The sequence below is a fragment of the Brachycentrus maculatus genome, unplaced genomic scaffold (genome assembly GCF_059751285.1).
Source record: "Brachycentrus maculatus isolate JH-2025_06_01 unplaced genomic scaffold, ASM5975128v1 h1tg000443l, whole genome shotgun sequence".
Taxonomy (NCBI): domain Eukaryota; kingdom Metazoa; phylum Arthropoda; class Insecta; order Trichoptera; family Brachycentridae; genus Brachycentrus; species Brachycentrus maculatus.
This window is the reverse complement of record NW_028281191.1, coordinates 68,823-95,127: the sequence shown is the minus strand read 5'-3', so window position 1 is coordinate 95,127 and position 26,305 is coordinate 68,823. Positions and strand designations below refer to the sequence as shown.

At 32.3% G+C, this 26,305-nt stretch overlaps 1 protein-coding gene across 1 annotated transcript in view; it reads right to left on the bottom strand.

The window, feature by feature from the left end:
* The window catches only part of LOC148302496 (uncharacterized), a 163,114-nt gene that overhangs the window by 98,979 nt on the left and 37,830 nt on the right, over positions 1-26,305 (bottom strand). The window contains exon 3 of the mRNA XM_088271524.1: positions 19,857-21,163. Coding sequence (XP_088127650.1) covers positions 19,857-20,556 — 700 coding nt within the window. The 5' untranslated portion in view covers positions 20,557-21,163. The remainder of the gene's footprint in view (positions 1-19,856; positions 21,164-26,305) is intronic.

Below are 26,305 nucleotides of genomic sequence, written 5' to 3'. Positions count from 1 at the left end.
CTGTTATTATATTGATATTACAGTTAGTGGTTCATGGAAATATCGAAAACAAGGAAATAGGGTCTATTATATGAGTACCGCAAAAAGTAATATCTCCTTTAATGATGTTTTCTATCTACAGGTTGATTAAAATATCAGTTGTCCTTTAAGTACATCACAAAAAAACAATAATTAAAATTTACTAAGCATTTAAATAACGTTCAAAGAGAAAAAATGTTACATGTTAAGTACACAGCATTTTGAGTGTGTCCAAATAATGAGCTGGTCAATTTATAAGCTAAAATAATAAAATGAAAAGGATTTTTTCCAGCGTTTCTCATGTATGTGATTAAAATTCAGGATTTGGACCTCACATAAAAATATAAGAGTATCTGCTCAATAAAAAAAGCTTCTTCGTCTCACCAATATATGTCACTAGTGAAAATTCTAGAAATTCTTGTACAAAATTTCAAATTTAGATTGATAGATTTATATTATCCACTGACACTTCGTGATAGAATTGCATTTTTAATTTATTATTAGATTAAAACCAATATTTTTAGCTTTTCCACTTTTTTATTTGACCAGCGACCGGGTTTCGTCGTTACCGACATCATCAGACTGGGTGTCACCCAGACCCAGTCTGATGATGTCGGTAACGACGAAACCCGGTCGCTGGTCAAATAAAAAAGTGGAAAAGCTAAAAATATTGGTTTTAATCTAATAATAAATTAAAAATTTAGATTGTATTTATAGAACTTGAATAGTGTTGTTGTAAATAATGGGCAGAATTGGTGAATTTTACACATGTGTAAAGTGATCACTTAAACCAGTCTATGACGGTCGCTAGCCCCGTAAGTACCCAGACTTTATTCTTTATCATCTTTGACGAGATGTAAAAAAATAATATGAAAATAACTTCTGTAATTGGAGATAATCCAGATTTTGTGAACAAGTATTTGGACACACTCAAAATGTTGTAAACAATTTTTATTATTATTTAATATATCAGACACAGATGCCTCGAGTAGAGTTACCTATAATATAAATTCATTACTTATAAAAGTCATCCTAAGGATGACAATCTAGTGACTGATATAATAAAATAATAATAAAATATTAAATTAATTACTTCAATGCCGCTGGTTTTTACCGAATGCATTAATTAAACTACAAGTATTTTTTATCTTTTTTTTCTAACTAAATTTATAAAATCTAGATTGAAAACAGTAAACGTAATTAATATTTTATTTCTAGACGATATTCTTTTTTATGTTTCATTATTATTAGAGTCACAATTTTTAGACGTGCAATAAATAAATTAAAAAAATAGTAACAACGCTTTTAAACTTCATTTCATTTCAGGGAACTAATTTTAATTACCATTCGAAAGAAATGTATGAATAAGAAACCTGAAAACTGCTACAAATGAAATGAAAGTTATATTTTAATATAATGAAAAAAGATTCTTTCATAATAAAAAAAACAGCACGTTTCGTTTCACCCTAAATTACAAAGTTTTCTTTATTCAAATTTTCTATTTGTGAGTTCAATGAATTGCTTTTGAAGCATTTATTGTAAAATAAAAATAAAGAAACTCGAATCATCTAAAATTAAATCAGACAACCAATATACTGCAACACGTTTGTTGTGGCACAGTCTACTTAAACGGATAAGAAAGAATATACTTTCATTGTTTCCTTTAAATCCATGAAAAAATTATGTAATCGAAAACATTTCGAAATTTGACACAAGCTGTCAAAAACCACACCGTCTACAATTAGCAATGTTGAGGACTGCGTGGTTTTGCTGTTGCGATAAACAGATGGTGCTGCCATTGCCATTGAAAAAGCAGTCTTTAAAAAGAAGCATGTTTTCCCTGCTATATGTAAAAATACTTATACATAAAAAAATATTTACGCGTATTCAAATATAACGTTGTGTTCAAAAATTTCAAAACTATCGGTAAATGAGTTTTAAATTTAAGATTTTGAATAAACGAATACTACATTCTGACTTATATAGATACTTAAAAACACTCTAATATAAGTGTGAAAATAACTCTAATATATTTTTAAAAAATCAAAGACTTTGATGAAACGAACGTTCACATTCGTTGTTTTTATATTGAAAGGAAATTTCAAATATCCAGTGATTTTTTCAGTACTATTAGTTAAAGAACAACATTACATTTGTAAATATTTTTTTGTATTTGTTAATGGAAAAGTCTTGTTTTAATCAACCTGTATATTGATTACGTATAGGTATCCAATAAGTGCCGTTATTACAACAATAAATATATTGATTACTCAGGAAATATTGTTGCGATATCAACTCACGAGTATGTATGTATAAGGTCAAAGTGGAATATTTAAATTTTAAAAAGGTCATCATATTGTTAAAAACCCTTTTTCACTTTGTGAGCTTCTAAATATTGGGTTAATTGTGACAAGGGTATTAATTGATCAATTAAAAATTCAAATAAATGGCTGTGGATACACTCAAATTGAATTATAAAGAATTATTGAATAGAGGAGAGTGATTTTTTGTCTCTCATTTATCTGGCATTTTAACCCATAAAAGAAAGGTGAAATTTCTTAATATAATCAGTGTTAAACGTGTCCGTTGCTGTAGTGTAATGGTCAGCGCGCTCGTCTACCGTTCTGGAGGTCTCGGGCTTGATTGCCAGGGGAGTGAGCCAAAAAAATATAAATGATTTTGTTCATTCAAATTTTAATTCAACTGGTACCTGAAGCTGATCACCTTTCCTTTCATGTGTTCACGATCAAGATAACACTACCTTTAAATGATGCAGTGCCCTTTGCACCATCGGGTGCTAATAAGGGTTTGAAGAAGTATAAATAAAAATGAAAGCGTTCGTCTGCTTAAAATTTTAAATCACCTAATAAGATTTTTGTTTTGTACTGAACTTTGTTGATGGACTGCATTGAATATAATAAAACAACAATGCATCATTTTCCCACTCTGACTTTATTTGAACAGTGACGAGTTTATATATATATATATATATATATATATATATATATATATATATATATATATATATATATATATATATATATATATATATATATATATATATGTATATATATACATATACATATATATCCTAATATCATTCCCTAATCCGGATCTGGATTGTTAAATTCCAATACGAATGCTAAATTTTTTCAGTTTTATCCCAGACAAATTAAGTAATATCAAAAGTGCCAGACTTTTTAGAAAATCAACTACTTTAGAGATCTTCACTCAACACTTTTTCGTGTCATGACAGTTATATTATAATTTAATGTAATAACAGTAATCCCTCGCATAACGTACTTAATTCGTTCCTGGCAAGTTCGTTTTTGCAAAAAAATCGTTATGTGAAACGTGTTTCCCTATAAAAATACATGTTAACAAATTGATTCGTTCTGAAATATAAAATATCGCACTGTAATATTAGACACTCACGCTAATTTTGTTGATTTTTTCTATATTTTTTCGTGAGTTTCTTTTTCTCTCTAACCCTTATTCTCATTCAATAGTGTATTCAGCATTGTATCGGATATAAGCATTGTTATCTTGATAAAATTTAAAAGTTAAAGATTATTAACCTAGTCCGTTATATACCGGTCCACGATAATAATTTTTAAAAAATATTTAAAAATCATTTATATTTAATATAATTTCTTTGAGATTGGAACTTGAGCCCTTTCGCACGATAGACAAACGCGGATTCGAGTAAACTTATAAAAATACAAAAATATTTATCTTGATTCTATATGCAGATTCTATAAGAGATTTTAATGTACTCATTTTACTCATTGCTTCTGTTAACCATAACATCTCTATAAATTGAATAAATACAAGGCTAAGATTTTAGGTATTTCTCCATTATATATTTACGCATTGATTTAAAAAATAATATTAATAATAATCAGAATTTATCGAGTGCATCGGAAGCATTATATATAAACACTTTATTCGCATCTCACTCTTGCACTGTGTAAGCGTGATAAGCTCAAAGCTCAATGTTCTCTAGCTAGCAGTCAGTTGCTCTTGAGCTTCCGACAAGAGCGGACCTATGCTTATTTTGTGAGAGTTGTCAGATTTTTTAAAATGTTTTCAGTAAATAAATCTAAATTATTAGAATTTTTGACTTCATTTTATAAATTATAAAGGGGATAAGCTATGAATGTCCGTATTTTTCCCATTTAAAATCGCTAATTTTTTATTGTGTAGTGAGTACCCAACACAGGAACGCGCGTTTTATTGTAATACCAGAAGAAAAAGGTTAAAAACGATACAGTCCGTCGTATGAAGCGAGGTTCGTTGTGTGAGTCACGAATGGACGATTAGAAAATTCATTATGCGAGGCATCACTGTAACAATGAAATTAACGGGCTAGCTTAATGCGTATGAATGAAGAATGATGAAAATATTTAATGTACGTTGAAAGGTTAAAAAGTTTTCCGTAAATTTAATATTAAATATCCAATTTCACCCCCGCATACCGAATGTACCTTTATTGACTTTAAACTTGAGCTCTGTTTATGTTAGCTGGAATTTAGATAAAATATTATTTAATTAGAATTTATTAATATTTCTTCATGAAATAAACTAGCGTTCTCCAGATATACGTGTACAGCGGTCACCTGATCGATCTAAAAGATGTTTAGTTGATGTCTCAACATGTGGTAGTCTGAGCATTTACAAGGCTTACAACCTGTTATAGGCCGGTTTATGTGATCACTTTATTTAATAATAAATAATAAATCCCTTACCGCACCCCAATGGTGCATAGGGCACTGCTTCATATGAACGCAGTGTTATCTCGATCGATTACACATGAAGGAAAGGTGATCAGCCCTCCACTTCAGGTACCAGTCCAGTGTAATATTGAATAAATATTAGAGTGAAAATATCACTTATATTTATTAAACCCCCCTGGGAATCGAACCCGGGACCTCCAGAACGGTAGGCGAGCATGCTGACCATTACACTACGGAGGCGGACACAAAACTCACTTTATTTACATGAAACATTCACCATTTTACCTTTGATTGACAATGAACGTTTCAATTTATTCATTGGTAGAATGGTGAATGTTACACGTGCATGAAGTGATCACTTAGACTAGCCAATGACAGGTGGTAAGCCCTGTTTATACTCACACACGCATATTCTTATTCATCCTTGTTGATATTTCAATATAAATAATTCCAAAGTAGACAAACTCTTATTTAGACTCGAAATATGGTGAATAAGATACTTAATTCGGATAAATAATTTTGAGTTGACACAGTATAACTCCTTTTTCATTCCTCTTGTTTGTGACTATTGTGTCCATTTTTTAATACATGGTGAATAACACATAATTTGGACATAGGAATTTGTCTCGACACAGTACAAATTCTGAAGTTTTTAATGAAAATTACCTTTATTATTTTTTGACATCTCATCAAAGATGAAGAAGAATTTCGTAGTCGTACAGGAGAAAGTGACCAACTAACAAAACGTAAAATTTACAGGAGAGCCATTTAAGTCACTTTTGCTTGGCAAGAAAATAAACATCAATGCAGTTAATCATTTTTAACAAGTCAATATATTATACTTCCAAGTTTTAAATCCTTTGGGATTTTTTCAGGGCAATATTAAGCTAGTAAGATATCAAATAGTCAATGATCACGTTTTTGTAAAACAAGGCACTTGGTCACTTTCTCCTTTAATACTACGATATATAGGTCTGGGCATTTACGGGGCTGACGACCGTCATAGGCTGGTTTGAGTGATCACTGTATACACGTGTAACATTCACCAATTCTACCCATTATTGACAACCACACTACTCAAATTCTTGGAAGTTCTATATATATGAACTAATTTTGAAATATTGTTCTTGAATCACTAGAACGTAATTAGAGACATCTATTGGTGAGATAAAAAAAAAAGAAAAAAAATAATACTATGAAAAAACTCCTATAACTGGAGATAATCCAGATTTGTGAACAAGTATTTGGACACACTCAAAATGTTGTAAAATTACCTTTATTCCTATTCTTTGACAATTTCGCTCTCTTTTTAAATATAAGGTATGTAACACTATCAATTATTAATTTTTACATATTAACCTATATTTTCTGTGTTTGATACAATGGCGTTCATTTTTTGATTACTTTATGAAACAAATCTTAGCGTGAAAGGGTTAGTGAGTGATTTCATATAATATTTTCCTTTCAACCCCCGGGTGATGGTGACGTGTTACAGTTTAAATTACTTTTTGAATGTTGCGAATAAAGGGAGGTCCCAAGATTATGAAATCGCGGGCCAATTTATTATTTATAATTTGCTCCGATATAAAATTCAAGATTTGAAATGGCGTCTCGGTAAGAATCGTAATGGTTTCAAAAAGTTTGCGCAGATCGCGGGATTAATGATTACAAATTAAAATTTTAATTAACCTTTTACATTCGATGGGGGTAACTTTTTCTATTAAAAAAAAAATAATAAAAAAATAAAATAAAATAAAATAAAATAGATAAAATTAAGAAAGGTGTGTTGAGATGGTTTGGACATGTAGAACGAATGAGTAAGGAAAGAACGGTAAAACAAATTTATGAGGCAAATGTTAGTGGGAAAAGAAGCAGAGGAAGACCGAGAAAAACATGGCACGATCAGGTATGCCAAATACGTGAAAGTGGTCAGGTTAGGAGTCGTAACAATCGGCGGGTATGTATGAGGAGATGCATGAACGTGGAAGAGCCGAAGAATGTTTGCAAGGACAGAGTGGTGTGGCACTCTATTCTCTCTGCCTACCCCTGCGGGGAAGCGGCGTGATGGTGAGTTAGTTTTTTTATTTTTATTATATTAAAAAAAAACTAACTAACCATCACGCCGCTTCCCCGAAGGGCTAGGCAAAGAGAATCGAACGCCACACCACTCTGTCTTTGCAAACATTCTTCGCCTCTTTTACATTCATGCATCTCCTCATACATACCCGACGATTATTAGGACTCCTGATTATTACGATTTCTTTTTTAACAATTTCTCAATTCGTTTTTTTTTTCATTTTCATTTTCGGTATCTTAACTTTGAACTAAATCAAAAAAATTATGAATCCATTAAAAAATATATTGTACCTTTTAAAAATAATATTTAATATAGAGTTCGGGTTGTAGTCCCGTTGTTAGTGTCGTGGACTCCTTAATCAGAGTTTCTCGGTTCGAATCCACTCTATCACAGTTGGAAAACTATTTCTAATGATGAGCCGCTCAGTCTCACAGAAACAGTGTGAAATTGAAATATTTGTGTAAATAATAAAAACACAAATATTTCTCTTTTAAATAAAAAAGTAAATAAAAAAAATGTTGTGAAATAACAAAATGATCTTCCTGGACTTCTTGGACAGGATTGAAAATAGTACTTTTTAAAGGCAATAATGGGGACTAGCAACACATAGTTCATTCTGCCTCATGTGACATTTCAAATAATTTTATTTTATTATAACAAGATATCGTTGCGTTCAGTATATTGGTATTTCATTAATTTCAGAAAATTAGAAATTATTATTGAAGAAAAGAATCATCGATTAAAATTGTAGTCAAAGTTTCGTATTCATCAAATAATGTTAAAATGTACTAGAATTTCGCCTGTTGTCAATATCAGCGAATAAACATTGTCATCTTTTTGGCTCCATCCCAACAAAATCGTCTTTGTTGACTGTTGGAGTCAGCTGTCCTCGTCTTCAGGTTGCAGGTCTATATGTCATAGACAACGTCATCTAGGCCATGCCTTTCAATCATGTTATATATATTTCTGTAGCATCCATGAATTCTTCGGCCTTCCTTTAAATGTCTCTCAAAGAAGTGCATGGCGATTGCCTGGTTCACAATATGATCAGGATCTCTGCGTCTTATGTACCCATATCATCTCAATTGCTATTCCCCTTCCTTAAATTGATGTTTGTTACATCTAAGCTTCCTCGAATGCGTGAACTCTTTATTTTTTGACTCTAAGGACACTCCAGCTGAGCTGATTCATTCGCATTTCAGCTGTTTCTAGTTACCTAAATTAGGTGTTATACATCGTTCAGCATTCAGCAACATGTACATATACACATGTAAGTAAAATAATTTTCGAGATTTTCTGATAGTAAAGAACTATTTTTAACTTAATTTTAATGTTACATGTCGTTATAAATATTAGATTTGGAAAATAATAATTGGTAAAAGGAAATGATAAACGTGAATGCTATCGCTATACCACTAGAAAATATTCCAGTTAATCCATCACTCGAAGTGACAGCCGCAGGTAAGTGTTTATCTTGTGACGTAAGCAACGTATTTTTGTGCTTTCAAAAGGTTATGGTTGCTCAAACAATTTTATTTCACCATACGAGTTAACCGAATAAAGCTTTAAAAACAAAATTACATCAAAAATATAATGAGAATCGTATCGAAGCTTTCCGTAACAAAAAAAATGCATAAATACTAATATAAATTGCTAACATATATGTACATATATACATATATATATATATATATATATATATATATATATATATATATATATATATATATATATATATATATATATATATATATATATATATATATATGTATATACATATATATATATATATATATATAAACAGGGTTTATGACCTTTCATAGGCTGGTTAGTTGAATACTTTACACACGTGTATCATTCACAATTCTACCCATGATTGAAAACTACACTGCTCAATTTTAGAATCTTAATAAATATTCACACTTCTATATTCTTTCTCTTCTGTCTAAAAAAAGTAAATAATTACTAAGAAGCGGGTAATAAATGGGCCTAAAAAACTCAAACTAACCTAAGTTTTGAAATCATTAGAAGAGGCCTACATCCAGCAGTGCAGAGACGGCTAAAGACGAAGATGTGAAAAAAAAAACAGATTTGAAAAGTCTTTGAACACTCTAAGAATGTAACAAATACAAATATTAGTTTATTCCAACAACTTAATAAATCCTAAAATAATTTATGAATTCATCGATTGTTGAAAATAAAAATAGAAAGAACCGAAGAAAATTGGGCACGATCAAGTATTTCAAATGCTTGAAAGTAGTCAGGCCAGGTGTTGGAACAATTGACGGTTATGTATGAGGATATGCATGTATGTATATGGAAGAGGTAAATATTGTTGGCAAAGATAGATTGGTGTGGCGTTCTATTCTCTTTGCCTACGCCTGCAGGGAAGCGGCACAATGGGCTAGTTAGTTTAGTTAATTAGTTACCAATAATGTCATTAGAGACATTGATGTAGGAGAAATTCGTCGAGAAATCAGGCTATGCTTATGAATGAAAGTCGGACTACTGATTCGCTTATATTAATATTCCGCAGGCGTTTAGGTTAAGGGTACGTGCCAAGAGAACTAACGGGCCACTAAAATTGATTAAATTATCGAGAAATATGTATGTATCTAAGAAAGTTAAATTATCATTTTCTTTTCTTTGCTTAGTATCAACTAATTTGGTTTTATGCCGCTTTATTGAAGTTCCTTTATGTTTGTCAATTGAGATGGGGTCATGGGTTCGATTTCCAGAGGAGTGGAGGCTACATTCTAAGTATCCTAATATTTGTCCCCAAATTATGGGTTTGTCTTCACGTAGGAGTAATTTATATAACCACACGCTTTTCATCATGTTCTTCAGTAAGTACGGATATGTCAAATTTTTGAAGAATAAATATTTAAACTGGAAACGGAATGTACAAAAAAAATGTAATTGACAAAAAATTATGAGGCGATAATGGCATAAATCTTTCATATCAGGTTTTAAAATAAATCAGGTTTAGTGGTGTCTCATTTAGAGAATATGACACGAAGAATAAAACACATAAATGAATTATGTGACAAATACTCATTGATATATAAGATTTTGAATTCATTATATCTATTGTATAGTGTAAGTAGAGACATAACTATCTATCATTAGAACTGCCCATCAAATCTCCGCCGTTATTTTTTCCCTCTATCTCCTTCCCTAAACTCCCTTTTTCCTTTGCCCTCCTTATTTTCATCTTTTGTAATTTATGTTCTTTTAAATGTTCAAGTAATATCTATCCTCTGATTGCAAACAGCTATATATGGTATCAAATGCTTTGATCAATATCACTAGTCTGTTTTTGGTTGGTTGGAAGATATTGGTTTTTAATTATAAGCCCGCCGATGTACTTATTTATTTTCTGTACAAGAGGCTTAAATAAATAAAAATAAAGAAGTTTTCTTCTTAGGGATCAACTTGATAAATTTATTTTTATTACACCTGTTCAGTATAATTTTATAAGACATATAAACTGAACATGGTATAAATCCTTGCACAAAATAGGCATGGAGAATTTTCAAAGAAAGTAATAAATACACTGGCTAGCAATTTACAATTTATATTTTATAACTGGCATGAAAATACCTGATCTTTATGCCCTTTGCATAGCTGAATTGAAAAACGAAAGCAAAAAAAATGTAGCACGTCAGATTTTTTAGTTATGGATATTTTTTATTCTGATATTGACTCAAGTTTATCTTAATATTTATGTACAAATATATATAAATATATAATGCTATCGTATTAAATATTAATAAGTTAATATATTTCTACTGTTACTTCATAATTATCAATACTTTTTTTTAATCCCTTAGACCTTAGACTAAAATATGTCTAGATGCCAACCACTATTACGGTTTCAACGTATGGGATCCAAACAAACAATAATATGACTGTAACATCAAAACTTGATGTGATACAAGGTACTCACCATAGACATTGAAAAAAAACGATTAACTTAGTCTAAATCAGTCATCAAAATTTCAGTTACACTTCATTGTTGGCCAGTAATATTATAAAAAAAAAACTTTTCGTCACTTTTCGCCTTGTAAAAGAATTATGATTTTTTTTTCTGCTCCTATATCTCACGAGTTTGAAAGCCATTATTTTATCTGGAATGCCAGGATATGTTTCCGAATGGATATTTCCTAGAATAGGCATTCAATCCAAAATTAGAATATGAGAAATAGCACGCAAGCCATCGATAGATAAAAGCAATTTGAAAATGAAATAGAATTTAATTACACGAAAAATACGCATGAATCGGAAATATTTTTCGTTATCTTTTGACCATTTAAATTAATATGCTTCCTATAAAATCGCAAAAAATTTCAATACCTGAATATAAATTATAGTAATGTTATATTTATATTATATATTGTAATGTTATATTCAATGTTATTTTATTTAAGTCCGCCTCCGTAGTGAAATGGTTAGCGTGTTTAACTACCGTGCTGGAGGTCCCAGGTTTGATTCCCAGGGGGGGGGGGTTAAAAATTAATATTAGTAATTTTACATTGCAATATTTATAAAATATTACCCTGGACTAGATCCTGAAGCGCAAGAGTGATCACCTTGCCTGCATGTGAGTAACGATCTAGATAACACAGCCTTAATACGATGAAGTGCCCCATGCACCATTTGGTGCGGATAAGAGTTAAAAAAATGGGTACCGCCGTCAATAAAAAAATAAAAAATTCTTGAATGTTTTGCGCAGATACATTGTGGCACATTTTATAATATCTTTATAAAATTAATTGACTTTGTTTTCACCACTTTTTTATTAATACAATTCAACCTACCGGTTTCGACAATATTTTGTCACCATCGGGGTTTATGTTTAATCAAAAACATTAAAAACATTAAAATACTCTCACCAAAAACTTCCGCACACTCCATAAAAATCCTAAATGTTATTTAGGATTTTAATGGATTGTGTGGAAGTTTTTGGTGAGGGTATTTTAATGTTTTTTTTATTTAAAATAGACCCTGACGATGATAAAGTATTGTCGAAACCGGTAGGTTGAATTGTTTTAATAAAAAAAGTGGTGAAAACAAAGTAAATTAATTTTATAATGATAAATAAATAATTGCTATGTTAGAATAGACTCGGCCATCGGATGGTTATATGATCACGTGATGAGATGAAATTGTGATCAACTTGGTCGTTCCAAACACGAAAACGTAATAATACCTTTTTTGGGGGATCGCTAAAAATAAACGCATTCGGGATTCATGTGTGGCCCGGGAATCCGAATGGCCAACCATCGAATGTTACGCTCTTGCCCGTTAAGCTTTTATCTTATTTATCGATTTGACATTAACGTTGTAGAATAACATGACGATTTAAATATAAATACAAACGATAAATGATTTTAAGCAATCAGCTTGTAATTCTAGCTTGTAAAATTGTTACGTATTAGTGCGATTAAATGATTTCATATTTTAATTAATAAATTGAACACAGGATTGGTCACGTTTTGTTGCAACTTCAATTAAGATTTCAATAGAATACAGTAAACGGAACAGATTTGCATTTAAAGGATTTTTTGTGTAATATTGGAATGATAACCTTTTGGTGAAAGCCTCGACATTTGTATCGCACTGTATTTCATTTAATATTATGTGTTTTTCGTTGTTTGCGAATTATAAATAAATAAATAAAACGTCAGGCAGCTGGCAATTAAAATCGAGCAATCATCGATAGCCACGTAAGTTGCGCTGGAAAAACAAAACTATAACTCAGGAAATCAGCGGCTACCTCGCTTTGGGGACAATCGGGAGAAAACTAATCCGGAAAGAGGGAATTGAAAGGGAGGGCTGTCCGAGGGGTTGGTCTGCGGCTCGGCGAGCAGGGTGAGGGGGGGGGAAGGGATGAATGAAGAACCCGGGTGGGAGGGGTGTTCGAGAAATCTCAAGCTTGATAAGAAGCGAGAGAGGTGAAAAATCTCAAGTTGAATTTGAAAAACGGACTTTATTGAAGGCCGCGTTCAAGTGTGCCAAAAATACACGCAGAACGATGCGATCAAATAATTACATTAATTTTATAGATCAATATTTCCAACGAGAGTAATATAAATTAAGAAAAAAATTTAGATCATATTAATTTATACAATTGTATATTAAAAGCATTAACATTGTGGAAGGATAATATAACTCTCTTCTTATTATTAATCGTTCACTTTAAGTAATACTACTTTAAAATACTTCTTTTTGATTACCGGTTTTGAAATAACCTTTCCATCATTGTGTGAACTAACATTATCTAGAGTGGACAGTTGAACATCATACATCGTTTTGCCGCACATTTATTTGAGAGATCGAATGTCGACTACATTAAGTCTACACTTATCCTTATGTGGCAAATGTGATTGGAAATAGAAGCGAAAAAGAAATCATTATTATTTTTGTCCAAACCATCTTAACACACCATCCTTGATAGTATCGATAATTTTTATCTCAGCCTTGCATTCTTTCCTCATTTCATCATTCCAACATCTACGATACATCATACGATACATTTGTGTCGGGTTGTGGTCCCGTGGTTAGTGTCACGGACTCTCTAGTCAGAGTTTTTCGGTTCGAACCCACACTACCACAATTTGATACCTTTTTCTAATAATGAGCTGCTTAAGCTTACAGGTATAGTATAAAATTGAAGTATTTTTGTAAATAATAATAAATAAAATAAAAAATATATCTAAAATTTTGCCACACATTTGTCAGAGGGATCGCATTTTGACTGCATTCAGTTAACTTTCATCATATTTTTGCCAACTCCACGCATCACGTCCATATATTAGAGCTGGAACCAGCTTAGTGTTAAAACGTATTTGTATTTTTATACGTTTCTCAGATGAATTTATAATTTTTTATTTTGCATAAAATACAATAAAACGTGCCCTTGGTTTGACTTACGTCCGTATTTTTACGAAGGGGAGAGATTTGTCTCCACCCTGTACCGCCCAACCCCGTGAATCCTCCCCCGCCCCCACCCCTGGCCGCAACACACGAGTTGTGACGCTTCGTTTTATATGATACTAGATCGGGGATCTATTTCTGGCAGTGAGACGTGTTTACACTGTGACAACGATCCGAATAATCGAAATGAAGTCCAGTTGCCGTTTTTTTCAGAAATGTACATATAAGTATAAGTTTGTCATAACGAATAAAAGCCTAACAATGAAAAATAGTGGCAGTACTCAATGGAGTCCTTAAAGACCAACCTATCCTAATTTTCTGATGCAAAAGGTTGAAAATAAACTGAACGCCGTCAAAATGCGATCTCTCATACGAATATGCGGTAAAACGTTGTATGATAGATGTTTGAATGGTGATGCAAGGAAAGATTTCAAGCCTGAGATAAGCATTATCGAAAAAATTAAGAAAGGTGTATTCAGATGGTTTGGGCATGTGAATTTATTGGAGAAAGGATAGTTTTTGAAAATTAAGGTTAATGTTTTTGGTAAAAGAAGCAAGAAAGGAAGGTGAAAACTTAGAAAAAGGGTAAAAGAGTTGGAATAATCGTAGTGTACGTATGAGAATATGTATGAATGTGGAAGTTTGTCAATCTACTTAATGATCTATAAACCTTGTACATACATAACAAACAAGGTAAAAAATAAATGCAACTCTTATCTAAAAAATAACAACCCTCATAGAAGTGAATCATAGAGATAGCGAGAGAAGGATGAAAGTAGACTGAATGCCGTTAAATGCGATCGTTGTTTAAAAAAAGGGAAAGCTAGCCCAGTGATTTTTATAAAGATTTTTTTGTAATTTAATTTTTTGTTATTTGACTCGTCATAGTCTAAAAGTGCAGGTACGATTAGTTGAAAATATGTAATAATACAGTTAGCATGTTCACGAAATATTTCATGATCAATAATAACTGTATGTGGTACCTACGGTAATAATTAATCTAGTCTAGAAGGCACTGACTCATCAACGCCACGCCATGGCTGTTTAGATAACTACAAAAATTTGCTAATACCAATACGTCAAAAAAAATCAAAGATTTTTATGTTCTAAGTTCTATACGGTTTTATTTAAAAGAGGGCTATAGATTTGTGCGGTAACTGGACTTTTACGTCTGATTGAAATGAGAAAATTTCATTCAATATCGTGTTCCGCCTCATAATCAAATATATATACGTAAAAAAATGGAACATGCCAACCACTACACTGCGTAGTCAGATTAAATGTTTATTAACGTTTGCTATGCAGTCAAAATCTCATGTTATTTAAAATGATTTCATTAAAATAACATACAATTGTTTTTCCAACGTAATTTTATTGATTTTAATGTTGTCATAGACTAAAAGTCTTTGGTTTCATTCGTAAAAATACCACGGATAAATTCATTTAATTAACAAAGTTATTTCATTTGTTTTTATTTTTTAAATTCATTGGTTTTTATGTATGCGAATTTTAAATTTCACCTTTCCGCGAGTAGTTATTTTACTTTAAGGTTCAATAAAATGCTAATATTGATTAAAATGTTTTTTTCTGTATTTCTATTCATACTCTTATTTTAAGTACATTTCAGATTGTGTAGGAATTAAAATTTCTTTCTTATAGCATAAACGCAACTTACGTTATAAATTATTATGTTCGATTAAAATTTTAAATCCCGTTAATTTTCCATGCATAGTAATGAGCTGAGATATGAGAATAGCGTGCGTGACACGTGCGCCTTGACTCGAATGTCAACCTTACGAAGAAAAAAAATCAAATGCAATTTACCTACGAGGAATGAAGGACTTACGGTTTATATTTCCGTGAAAGTTTGAACATGGAAATAATAAATGCGGATTCATATCCGGGCCTGTTCGTTAATTTTATGTCTTTTTAACGCAAAACTAGAAAGAATTACGAATTGTACATAGCACACAACTTTTTTAATATGACAAATCTCTTATAAAAATGACAAGTGTATGATGTGCGCCGACCACACTAGTCAGGTACAAAATATTTAAATTTAAATTTTGAATACAGTCCTCCACCAAAGTACCTAAGGGGTTTTACTTTCATTTTGAGTGTGTCCAAATACTTGTTAATAAATCTGGGTTTCTCCATTTAGGAGTTATTTCACATTTTTGACATCTTAACAAAGATGAAGAAGAATATGGAAGTCAAAGGTTATGATTATTCGGGAAAAAATCTAACATACGTTTCATAGTTTCTGCTAATGAAAAACTTACTAATTTCAACCGTAGATGTCGCCGACGAAGTAACATGCAGTAGATCTTTTCAATTGAAGTATAATACAACTAAAAAAATTAGAGTTATGTCGTTATAAATCATAGGTAAAATGTTGAATGTTGCAAAGGGCCTACAACTTGTCATTGGTTGGTTTAAGTGATCACTTAACCTTTGATTAACAATTATACCACTTAACTTTCGAAAAGTTTGATATATGTTGCTAGTTATGCAATGTTTTTCACACATTGCATAACTAGCAACTAACTGTTTTTTTTTTGTTTTTTAGTATAAATATAATAGGTGACATCTGTGGTTGATGTAAGTGAGTAAGCAAAAACCTTTATTAATATAAATGAGATTATTTTCCGTGTTGTTTAATTACTAGGAAGTACCTGAAAAATCATTTTTACTTTAATTATTCTAAAACGCGTGAATAACTTTTTTCAAAATATTTTGAGATTACTCAAATACTTTTTGAAAATTTTTAGGTGTTTGCCATATGTATTTGATTGATATTTAATCTACAATTCAGCCAATGACAGGTTCTTAGTTCTGTTAAAGTTCAGACTAATATTTTTTTTTATATTAACACACTTTCATATCGCTCACTCCTTTCAAGAACGTCATCATCAAAAAGCTTGATTTTTCAGGAGAACGTTTTTAAAGTTTAAAAATATAATACAATGTATTAAAAATAAATATATATCAACTTATTAAACTTTTTACTGTGCGATAGATCTTTTTAGGTAAAACCTGATTTTTTTTCTCCGTTTGAAAAATATTAAATTTATTCAAAAAAATAATTAAACAATACCTTTTCTTCAAAATGCAAAAACAACACTTTCTGCCCTGTAGCGGGTAAATATTAAGTTAAAAATATGCCTCTTTTGCTGGGATATAGTACATTTTCTGGGCATTCCAAAAACATGCACAACTGAAAATTGATGATTTTTGATTTACGACGTTCTTTAATGGAGTGAGCGATATGTGCTAAATTAAATTATCAATCAAAAATATTAAATTTATTCAAAAAAATAATTAAACAATACCTTTTCTTCAAAATGCAAAAACAAAACTTTCTGCCCTGTAGCGGGTAAATATTAAGTTAAAAATATGCCTCTTTTGCTGGGATATAGTACATTTTCTGGGCATTCCGAAAACATGCACAACTAAAAATTGATGATTTTTGATTTAAGACGTTCTTTAAAGGAGTGAGCGTTATGTGCTAAATTAAATTTTTAATCGAATCTTAATAAAATAATTAAAAAATACATTCTCAATAATTGATGAAATAGTGTTTACAAAATATTTGAAGGGCATCGGAAAATAATGCAAAAAGAATACCTTAGTGAAAGAATATCTAGAAAGTAGGCCAAATGACAATGGGTCATAGATTGCGTGATAAACGGCAAAATGGTATTTAAGCTCTATTATTTACTAATCGCTTATAGAAATTCAATACAACGTCATAAATTCAAGCAGAGGGTGAAACTTTAAATGTTTTGTCTATTTTTACCGCCTCGACGCGAAATACAACCTGCGTTTAATAAAATAATAATATTCCATTTATCGTTAGGAATAAGATAAGATCAAACTTATTTTATTTATATCCGACATGGGACATAATGAGTTATAGGCACGGCAACGTTCTCACGTACAAATTTATTCATTAATTTCAAATAAATAAAATAAAAACTTTGCTGTGTGAGAACATGAAATAAAAGTCGAAATATATATTTTTATCATTTGAATTTTACTTGGTGGTAACCACCGATTCTCCAAATGTATTGTGACACGTATTTCGATACATTTCGCATCATTATCAAACACGGTATGTGTAGCTAAGTCTATTTTTTAAGTTATGTCCTTGGGACGCTGATGGATGAAGAGAAGGTTAGACATGTATATTTTTTTTATCAGTGGGAACATAGACAATAGGGGGAAGGCTTTAGTCATTATCATGTTTTTAACCATGGGTTTATTATTATTATTATTCATATTTTTATGAATTTCTTATGTTTCAGAATGTTATATTGTTTATATAACATTTTACAGATAGTTAAAAAAGTCTGTGAATTAGAATATAAAATAAATGAAAAAAGTTTAACTTTATTATAGGACCAATGTTTTCCCCAGTTGTCTATTAAAACGTAATGAAATATATGGTTAAGTTTGCTATCTCTCTCTTTCACTCTCTCTCTCTCTCTCTCTCTCTCTTTCTCTCTCTCTGTGTAAATATATAGTAAGGCTTGTTTATTTAGTTAATATACGGCGTCCCACAAAATATGTTGTCTAAATATCCAGACCGAAAAAATAAATTCTACCTTAACAGTATTATTTTTATTTTCATGTATGTTCAATAAAATTTTAGTGCTTATTTTATTAATAGTGCTTCAAAACATGTTCATTTTCTTAATTTCCATAAAAACAAATACGCGTTTTATGTCATGTATTGGAATCAACAATTTATTAATGACATAAATAAATATATTATTAGATTAAAACCAATATTTTTAGCTTTTCCACTTTTTTTATTTGACCAGCGACCGGGTTTCGTCGTTACCGACATCATCAGACTGGTCTGATCAGACCAGTCTGATGATGTCGGTAACGACGAAACCCGGTCGCTGGTCAAATAAAAAAAGTGGAAAAGCTAAAACTATTGGTTTTAATCTAATAATATATTAAAAATGCAATTCCATCACGAAGTGTCAGTGGATAATATAAAACAAAAATAAATAATTTATTTTAATGTAAAATATCATCATTAATATTACTTTTAATCGTGACGTCGAAACGAATAAATGAAATTAGGCTTAAAAACTGTTGTTTGATGTTAAAGAGAAATAAACATTTATCGACGCAAAAAAATAATGGGTCGCCTTTTGGGGTAAATACTCACTTAAGATTTATGTTAAAAATGTAAGGAAAAGTAAATTTAAATCGGATTTCAAATAAATTATAATGAACTAGGAACCTGTAGTAATAGACTTGGAGTTTAAAGATCCCTTTCAGAGAGGTATTATGAAAATGTTTGAGTAGTGCTTTCAGGTTTACTCGACCACAGTTAGTCGCGATCAAATAAATACAAAAAGGGTTTATTTTTAGAAGCTTTAATCATTATTTAATGAAAGTAATTAGATTTTGTTAATGTAACGATGAAAAGAAAGTGATGTCAAAAGATTTTATACAATAAAATAAATTTGTTTTTAACCATTTTTTTATTGGTACACTTTTTCTCCAACCGGTTTCGACAATCACGATCATGACAACGTTTTTGTTAATACCGGTTGGAGAAAAAATGTACTTATAAAAAAGTAGTTTACAAAAGTAAATTTATTTTAATTTTTTAAAGTCTGTAAAATGTTACACAAAATATTTGTGAAAAACATTTAAGAAAAAATATATGTTAAAAGAAATAACCCATCGATTTTGTAACGATGAAAAGAAAATAACGCGAAAAGAATTTACCGATCGGTAATGTACTGATGAAAAGAAAACGACGTAAAAAGATCTTACCGATCGGTAATGGAACGGTGAAAAGAACGTGAAGTAAAAATAGTTTTTTGATTGGTAATAAAATGATGAAAAGAAAGTGGCGTAAAAGAACTTACCGATTGGTAATATAACGATGAAAAGAAAGTGATGAAAAAGAGCATACCGATTGGTAATATAACGATGAAAAGAAAGTGACGAAAAAGAACTTGCTGATCGGTAATATAACGATGAAAAGAAAGTGACGAAAAAGAACTTGCCGATCGGTAATATAACGATGAGAAGAAAGTGACATAAAAAGGACTTACCGATCTGAGGCACGTCGTACTGCCTGTTCCCTCTGACGCTCCGCAGCATGAGCTGGCTGGCCAGGCCCGCGGGCAGCTGCGGCGGCGAGTTCACCCCCCTCTTGCTCCAGCCTCCTCCTCCCGCGGCGCCCATCGCACCAGCCCTCCGTAACTTGGTGATCCCTCCTCCCTTACCTCCCCACGAGTCTCCGCTCCTGTTCCAGGGGTAATCTCGAGAGATAGACTCTCCCAAGCTCTTCTTCCAAGGTATCTCGTTGTTGGTCGTCGGGTCGTTACGTTTATCGCTCTTGGCTTTGATTTTGTCTCCGTTTTTTATGTTGCTTTTTTTGGTGTAGCGTTTCTTGGTGGTGATCTCGTCTAGCTTGGAGATGTCGTCGTCGGGGTTGGGCGGGCCGAAGAGGCTCTGCAGCCCGATGTCCTGCAGGCGCTCGGCCGCGTAGCCGTTCTCGTGCGAGGGCAGCTCGTCCACGCGGAAGGTGAAGTGGTCGTACTTGTCGTCGCGGAAGTGCGAGAAGGGCGACGGAGGGGGCACGGGGTCCAGCATGTGCGAGCCCTCGTACAGCAGCCAGCGATCGGCCGGCGCGCGTCGGTGCGCGTCCCGGACAAGGTGCCCCGCCGACTCGCCGCACGCCACGCGGGCCATGGCCAGCACGAGCCCCACGACGGCCGCCGTCCTCAGCTCTATTCTACTCCACATCATCGTGTTCAATGTCAATATTTACTACGAGTCTTTGTTCGAGTACACGCGGTGGGGTTTCTTCTATTGTTCGAACTACAGGCGACGCGCTTTCATTGCACTCCGCACGTACGAAGCGACATTCTTTCTCCTAATCTTAGGACTCGCGTTAAGTGCCGTTGAAAGCGATCATGTTGCCCTTCTTAGGGACTTTGACGAAAGTTTACCGAAAGAACGAGAAAGAATAAAAGCTCCTCGGAATTACGAAACACCTCTGATCTTAAGCCTTCTCCCGTCGACAATCCATGTTCCGAGATAGCGAACGTATTTAACCGAACACCGTACACGTCACTTCGCGCGGAGTAAAGAACTTATTTTTATGTCAAGTTTTAACGCGAAATTTTATATCCTCGGAAGATATACGAACACTGGGGTAGTTTTAATTACCTGGACCTTATTATAGACGCTTTAGTGTCGTTTTACGGTCACTATTGTATTCTGGAGTATCGTTTTATTATCTTTTACGAGATTATATTGCTAAACTTTTGATATTTTTAGATGTTTAATTTATTGGAAAATCTTCGTTTTGGGAAAATAATTTCTTTCTTGAAGGAATCCGATTACACGGGACCTGAAAATAAGAATAACAATGTTATAAAATAGTAAGATTACAATAAAATATTGGAATAAGTGTAATAGTTGTCAACTAAAATTATCTATAATATAACACTAAATATAACTTAATACAAAATTTACATCAAAGAAAATACATTTTTTTCAGTATAATATTACAACGATACAGCCTGGGTATGTAACCCTGAGGGCCTAGTGATTGCTTAACAATCCATTTTCAATTCTATTATAACTTGGTAAATACCAGTTTTCTTAAAATCCAACGTGTTTCAAGGCATTCCGCATTATTTTCAAACACCGTAATATATGTATATGTTTTAAAATGAAGTACTTAGAATGCATCGAAAAACGTGTAGCAACAAATTTTAGAGGGTATTTACCAAGTGAAACTCAAATAAAATAGAAAAATTATTCCATTGGTTCTTCTAAATATTTTTGAAGAAAACTTATAAAGAATAGAATAAATGGTGCTTTTAACAGAGTGATTGGGAATAAGAATATGTCCATGGAAGCCAAGCTAGCGGTTCACAACGGCGTGCTAGTACCGACACTAATGTATGGAAGCGAAACATGGAACTGGCAAAGGAAGGATGAAAGCAGAGTGAATGCTGTTGAAATGCGCTCCCTTAGACGAATGTGTGGAAAATCATTGTATGACAGAATTAAAAATGACGATATAAGAAAGGAATGTAAGGCTGAACGAGGAATAATTGAAAAGATTAGAATGAGCTCTTTGCGGTGGTATGGACATGTGGAGCGAATGGATAACGAGAGAATGACTAAGAAAATATATGTGGCGAATGTGAGAGGGAAAACAGAACGTGGACGACCGAAAAAGACTTGGCACGATCAGATCAATCAGATCCTAAAATCTGGCGGTGTCAAAAGTCTGCGTAATCGGAGGGCATGTATGACTAGATGTATGGATGTGAAGGAGGCTAGGAGTGTATGTCAGGACAGAAGAGTGTGGCGTTCCATCCTCTCTGCCTACCCCTGCGGGGAAACGGCGTGATGGTAGTAGTAGTAGTAGTAGTAGTAGAAAACTTATCAAATTTAATGACATCTTTTCATTGATATATATTAATGAGAATATTACATATCCGAATAACAAACGAAATATTGTACACGTTTTACGTTACTTTGTTTCGAGAATTTCAGCTAAATGTTTCAGAAAAGTGAAAGAAATTCCCTCTCTGTGGCGATAAAATACGTGGGAGTGGATGTTTAATTGTGAAAGCGACATAAATACCAACACAAGGATTGTTGCGAAAAATAAACCGAACAAAGCGAAATTAAATGGCGAAGGAATAAAAGAAACAGTACATTCCAGGGACGAAGTGACCGCTGGACCAACTAACGCTGAAGGTTAAAACTGCGTTTGGGCAAGAAGCCAACACCTCAACAAGTCGAGATAGAGTCCTTCCTACTCGCTACTTCCTTTGTCCGACCGGATATTGGATGCAGCAATTCAACCCAGACCGGAAATCATCTGTTCTTACCATTACCCACCACCACAGACACAACGGTAAAATATAAAATATAATTTATACCCGACCATGGAATAATCATTCATGCGTTCATTCATTCAATCATTCATTCGAGGAAATATTACCTCAAGGTTGAGAATAAACATGAATAATAATGTATTGAATAAAGATGAATAATATCATATCAATATAGATGAAGAAGAAAATGGGAGTCTAAGTATTTACAGGGCGTAATATTTGGAATACTATTTCACCATTCTACCTATGAGTGGCAACCACACTTCCCTAACTACGTAGCTACCTTTTCTGGCCCTATGTCATTTTAAAATGACGCTTTTTAAATTAAGAAAAAGTTTCAAATCATATTGAGTTGTTGTACTTATTTAGAGAAATGCTATCAAATCCTTAAAGGTTGTGAAAATTGAAGAAATAAATTTAATACTTGTTTATACGTATATTACGTAACTTCAAGCACTAATTGTTTTATTACTCGAGGGAAATTAGTTCGGACGAGGAGAAACGGTTAAAACATAGCTGATGTATAAAGATACCAATAGATTATCGAGATTATACGATGTAATTCACTATTACCACAGTTTTTAGGTTAAAAGTAGTTCTAACAAACAGAAAACACGCAAACGAGGACTATAATTTAATTATTTAGGGAGGAATTTACACGTACACTATATTATCCTTTCTTGCGAAGAGAAAACATCTTATGAAAGTAAGTTCACCCTATCGGAGGGGGGTGATGCGTAGTTTGCCATTTTGTATTATATTTACACCGCCACTTCGTGACCGGCCTGCAAACACTGTTCAGCCTTAAGACACGCTCAGGGAAACTAAAACTTTATTCTTTTTGTTTGAGCTTTACTTCTGTTCTTTCGCAAGTTAGAAATAAAATAAATAAAAACTTTTGACGTCCCAGTCTACTGAAAGTCGTTTTACATTTTTAAAAATACAGCCTGGAATTTTATGAATTGAAAAAAAAAGAAAAAAGTTCACGACTTAAAAATAAATTGGCACAGATGCTTTGTTGCCAAATATCAATATATCACAGCGCTGATAAGTATCTTAGTTTTACTGTCTTTAAGAATATTAAGTAGTTTTACTGAAAATTATGAACTGATAAAGGAATATCGAAATCATAAAATATGCTACTACTGCTACCTTCCATTTCTCAATACGCATCTCCTTGATACAACTCCTAAGTTTCTCAACTTCAACTCATCTAGTCACTTATGGTCTCCTGTCACTTAGGCTTTTGAAACAGGCGTATTTAAGTTTCTGAATGATTTTGTTGAACTACTAAACAACCTTATTCTTTTCTATCATACCCATCTCTGTATAGTAAAGTAATTTTATCGTTTATATAAAATATAAAATACAGTTCATCCGCCTAATACTTTGGTAGTTAACATGTTTAGCTACCATACCAAGGGGTCCTTACTTCGATTCCTAAGGAGGATAAAATAAATGGAAACTTGTTTTCTAATATTTAATTAATATCACCTTAAACTGGAATTTGAAGCGAAGGACTGATCACCTTGCCCTCGTGTTATTAACAATCTCAATAAAATAAACTTGAAAATGAAAAAGAAAAATTAATATTGCAAAATTCAAAAAATGTACCCAGTCACATTAACAATGAAAGAGATGATACAAATTTGATATATTAACATATAAGGTTCCTTCCGGTACGTTAAATTTTGTGGATGAGTATCATCGTTGAACAACAAACTACATAGATAAAAATCTCCTAGTACACAACCATGATACACGATTTACCCACAACAAAGGTTTGATAGTCCCAAGAATTGACAATAAATATGGGAGTAGAACACTTCAACATAGTTTATCGTTTCAAACATTTTTAATTTGTTGCCGACGGAGGTAAGAAGTCAAAATAAAATATGGAACAAAGGCAAAATATAGGAATTGGTAAACGATTCTATGAAAATTGTAAAATAGTTTTTTTTTATTTCTTTTTTGTGTGTATATTAGGTTAAAATAGATTTTTAAAAAATCGTATGTTGAGGGGTCTCTGCAAAAATTGACATATTTTTATCAATTTTGGTTTTATTTTTCCATCAATTTTTTTTAACTTTACATGAAATCTCATTATTTTTTTCACGCGAAAGAATAACAGTTTAATTTTAATTTTTAGCGTGTTATTATCGCGACCCAAAGTTGAACAATCTCTCCCTAAAGCCTCATCCCTACAAACATCATGTAGGCACTGTATACAGGTTGAAAGGGGTAGAAAAGGTAAAAGCCGGGCTATTTATAGACACGTCTAAATACTCGCTTTGTTCACGCAGGCATTGCTTTGTGACCAAAACCGTGAATTTACGACAATATTCCGAGCCCGTTTGTGCGCCCCTCATTAAGGCACAGAAATGTGAATTAATCATTCACGATTTACAAACACTTTATTATTTATGCAATCAATATTTGCAGCTTTTACATTGTGGAACTGATATTTCAATTGACAGTTTTTAGTTGATTTGGAACAAAATAAATTGATATAATAATCAGCAAAGCTTTTTTTCTCACCTTTTTCACGGATAAATGAGTTTTTTTTTTAATTTTCAAAATCAATTAGACGAAACAATGTTTGCGTTTACGTAATTCCAATATTTATATAATTCGTCAAAATGATGAAATATGGTATTGTAGTGAATATTTAAACAATATTTGAATATATTTTTCTTTAGTAAAAAAACTTAAAAAAAGCCCTGGTAATCAGTATAATAAAGTTTGAAAGTTCTAATTCCAGTTTTTTTTTTCATTCTAAGTTCCCCGTCGTACATACGTCAATGTGCTTGCTCATGCCGCTATTTATTGTCAAATTCTAAAACCGTTTTTTTATTATTTCGATTACGAGATAACATTTTCCATTCTGCATTATAATAATCATTTAAGAAAAAGAAAAAAATACCTGTCTTTTTGCTGCTGCATACGGTGAAATAAAATATTTACAAAAAAATCAGAAACCGAGAATTTTACGTTGTATACGTTTATAAATAAATTTAAAAAATCTTTTTCTTCTCCATCTTAGTCCTTACTACTAGGGTTGTCACCCTTGTGGAAGCAATGACTCTTCTCCAGTTACCCCTTGACTGCGCTGCATGTAGCGCTCCACCCACCGAGGTGCCTGCTAATGTCTTAACTTGAGTCCATCGTGTGGGGATCTTCCTCTCCCTCTCTTCTCCTCCAGGCTACTGATCACAATCGGTCGTTCCAGGTTATCCTCATTACACGCACAACGTGACCAAAAAACTAGAGAATCCGTCGTGTATTGGCGAGATGCAACCCATCTAAGCGTCGTTCCTGGCGAATGGACTCGTTGGTGCGTCTAGCTGTTCTCTCTCTCGGTTCGAACCCATTTTACAACAATTTGATACCTATTTCTAATAAGAAGCCGTTTAGGCTCACAAAAATAGTAAGTAATTATAATATTTGTGGAAATAGTAAAAACACAAATATTTCTCTTAAAAAAAAGGGTTTATACTACTTTTAAAGATAAAACATTATTTCATGTGTTTCATCATTTTCATCGCAAACCACGGTGGTGGATATATACGAGTATAAATCCAAATATTACGGGAGAGAAATATTGTATATATTTTTTTAAATAAATTAATTTTAAC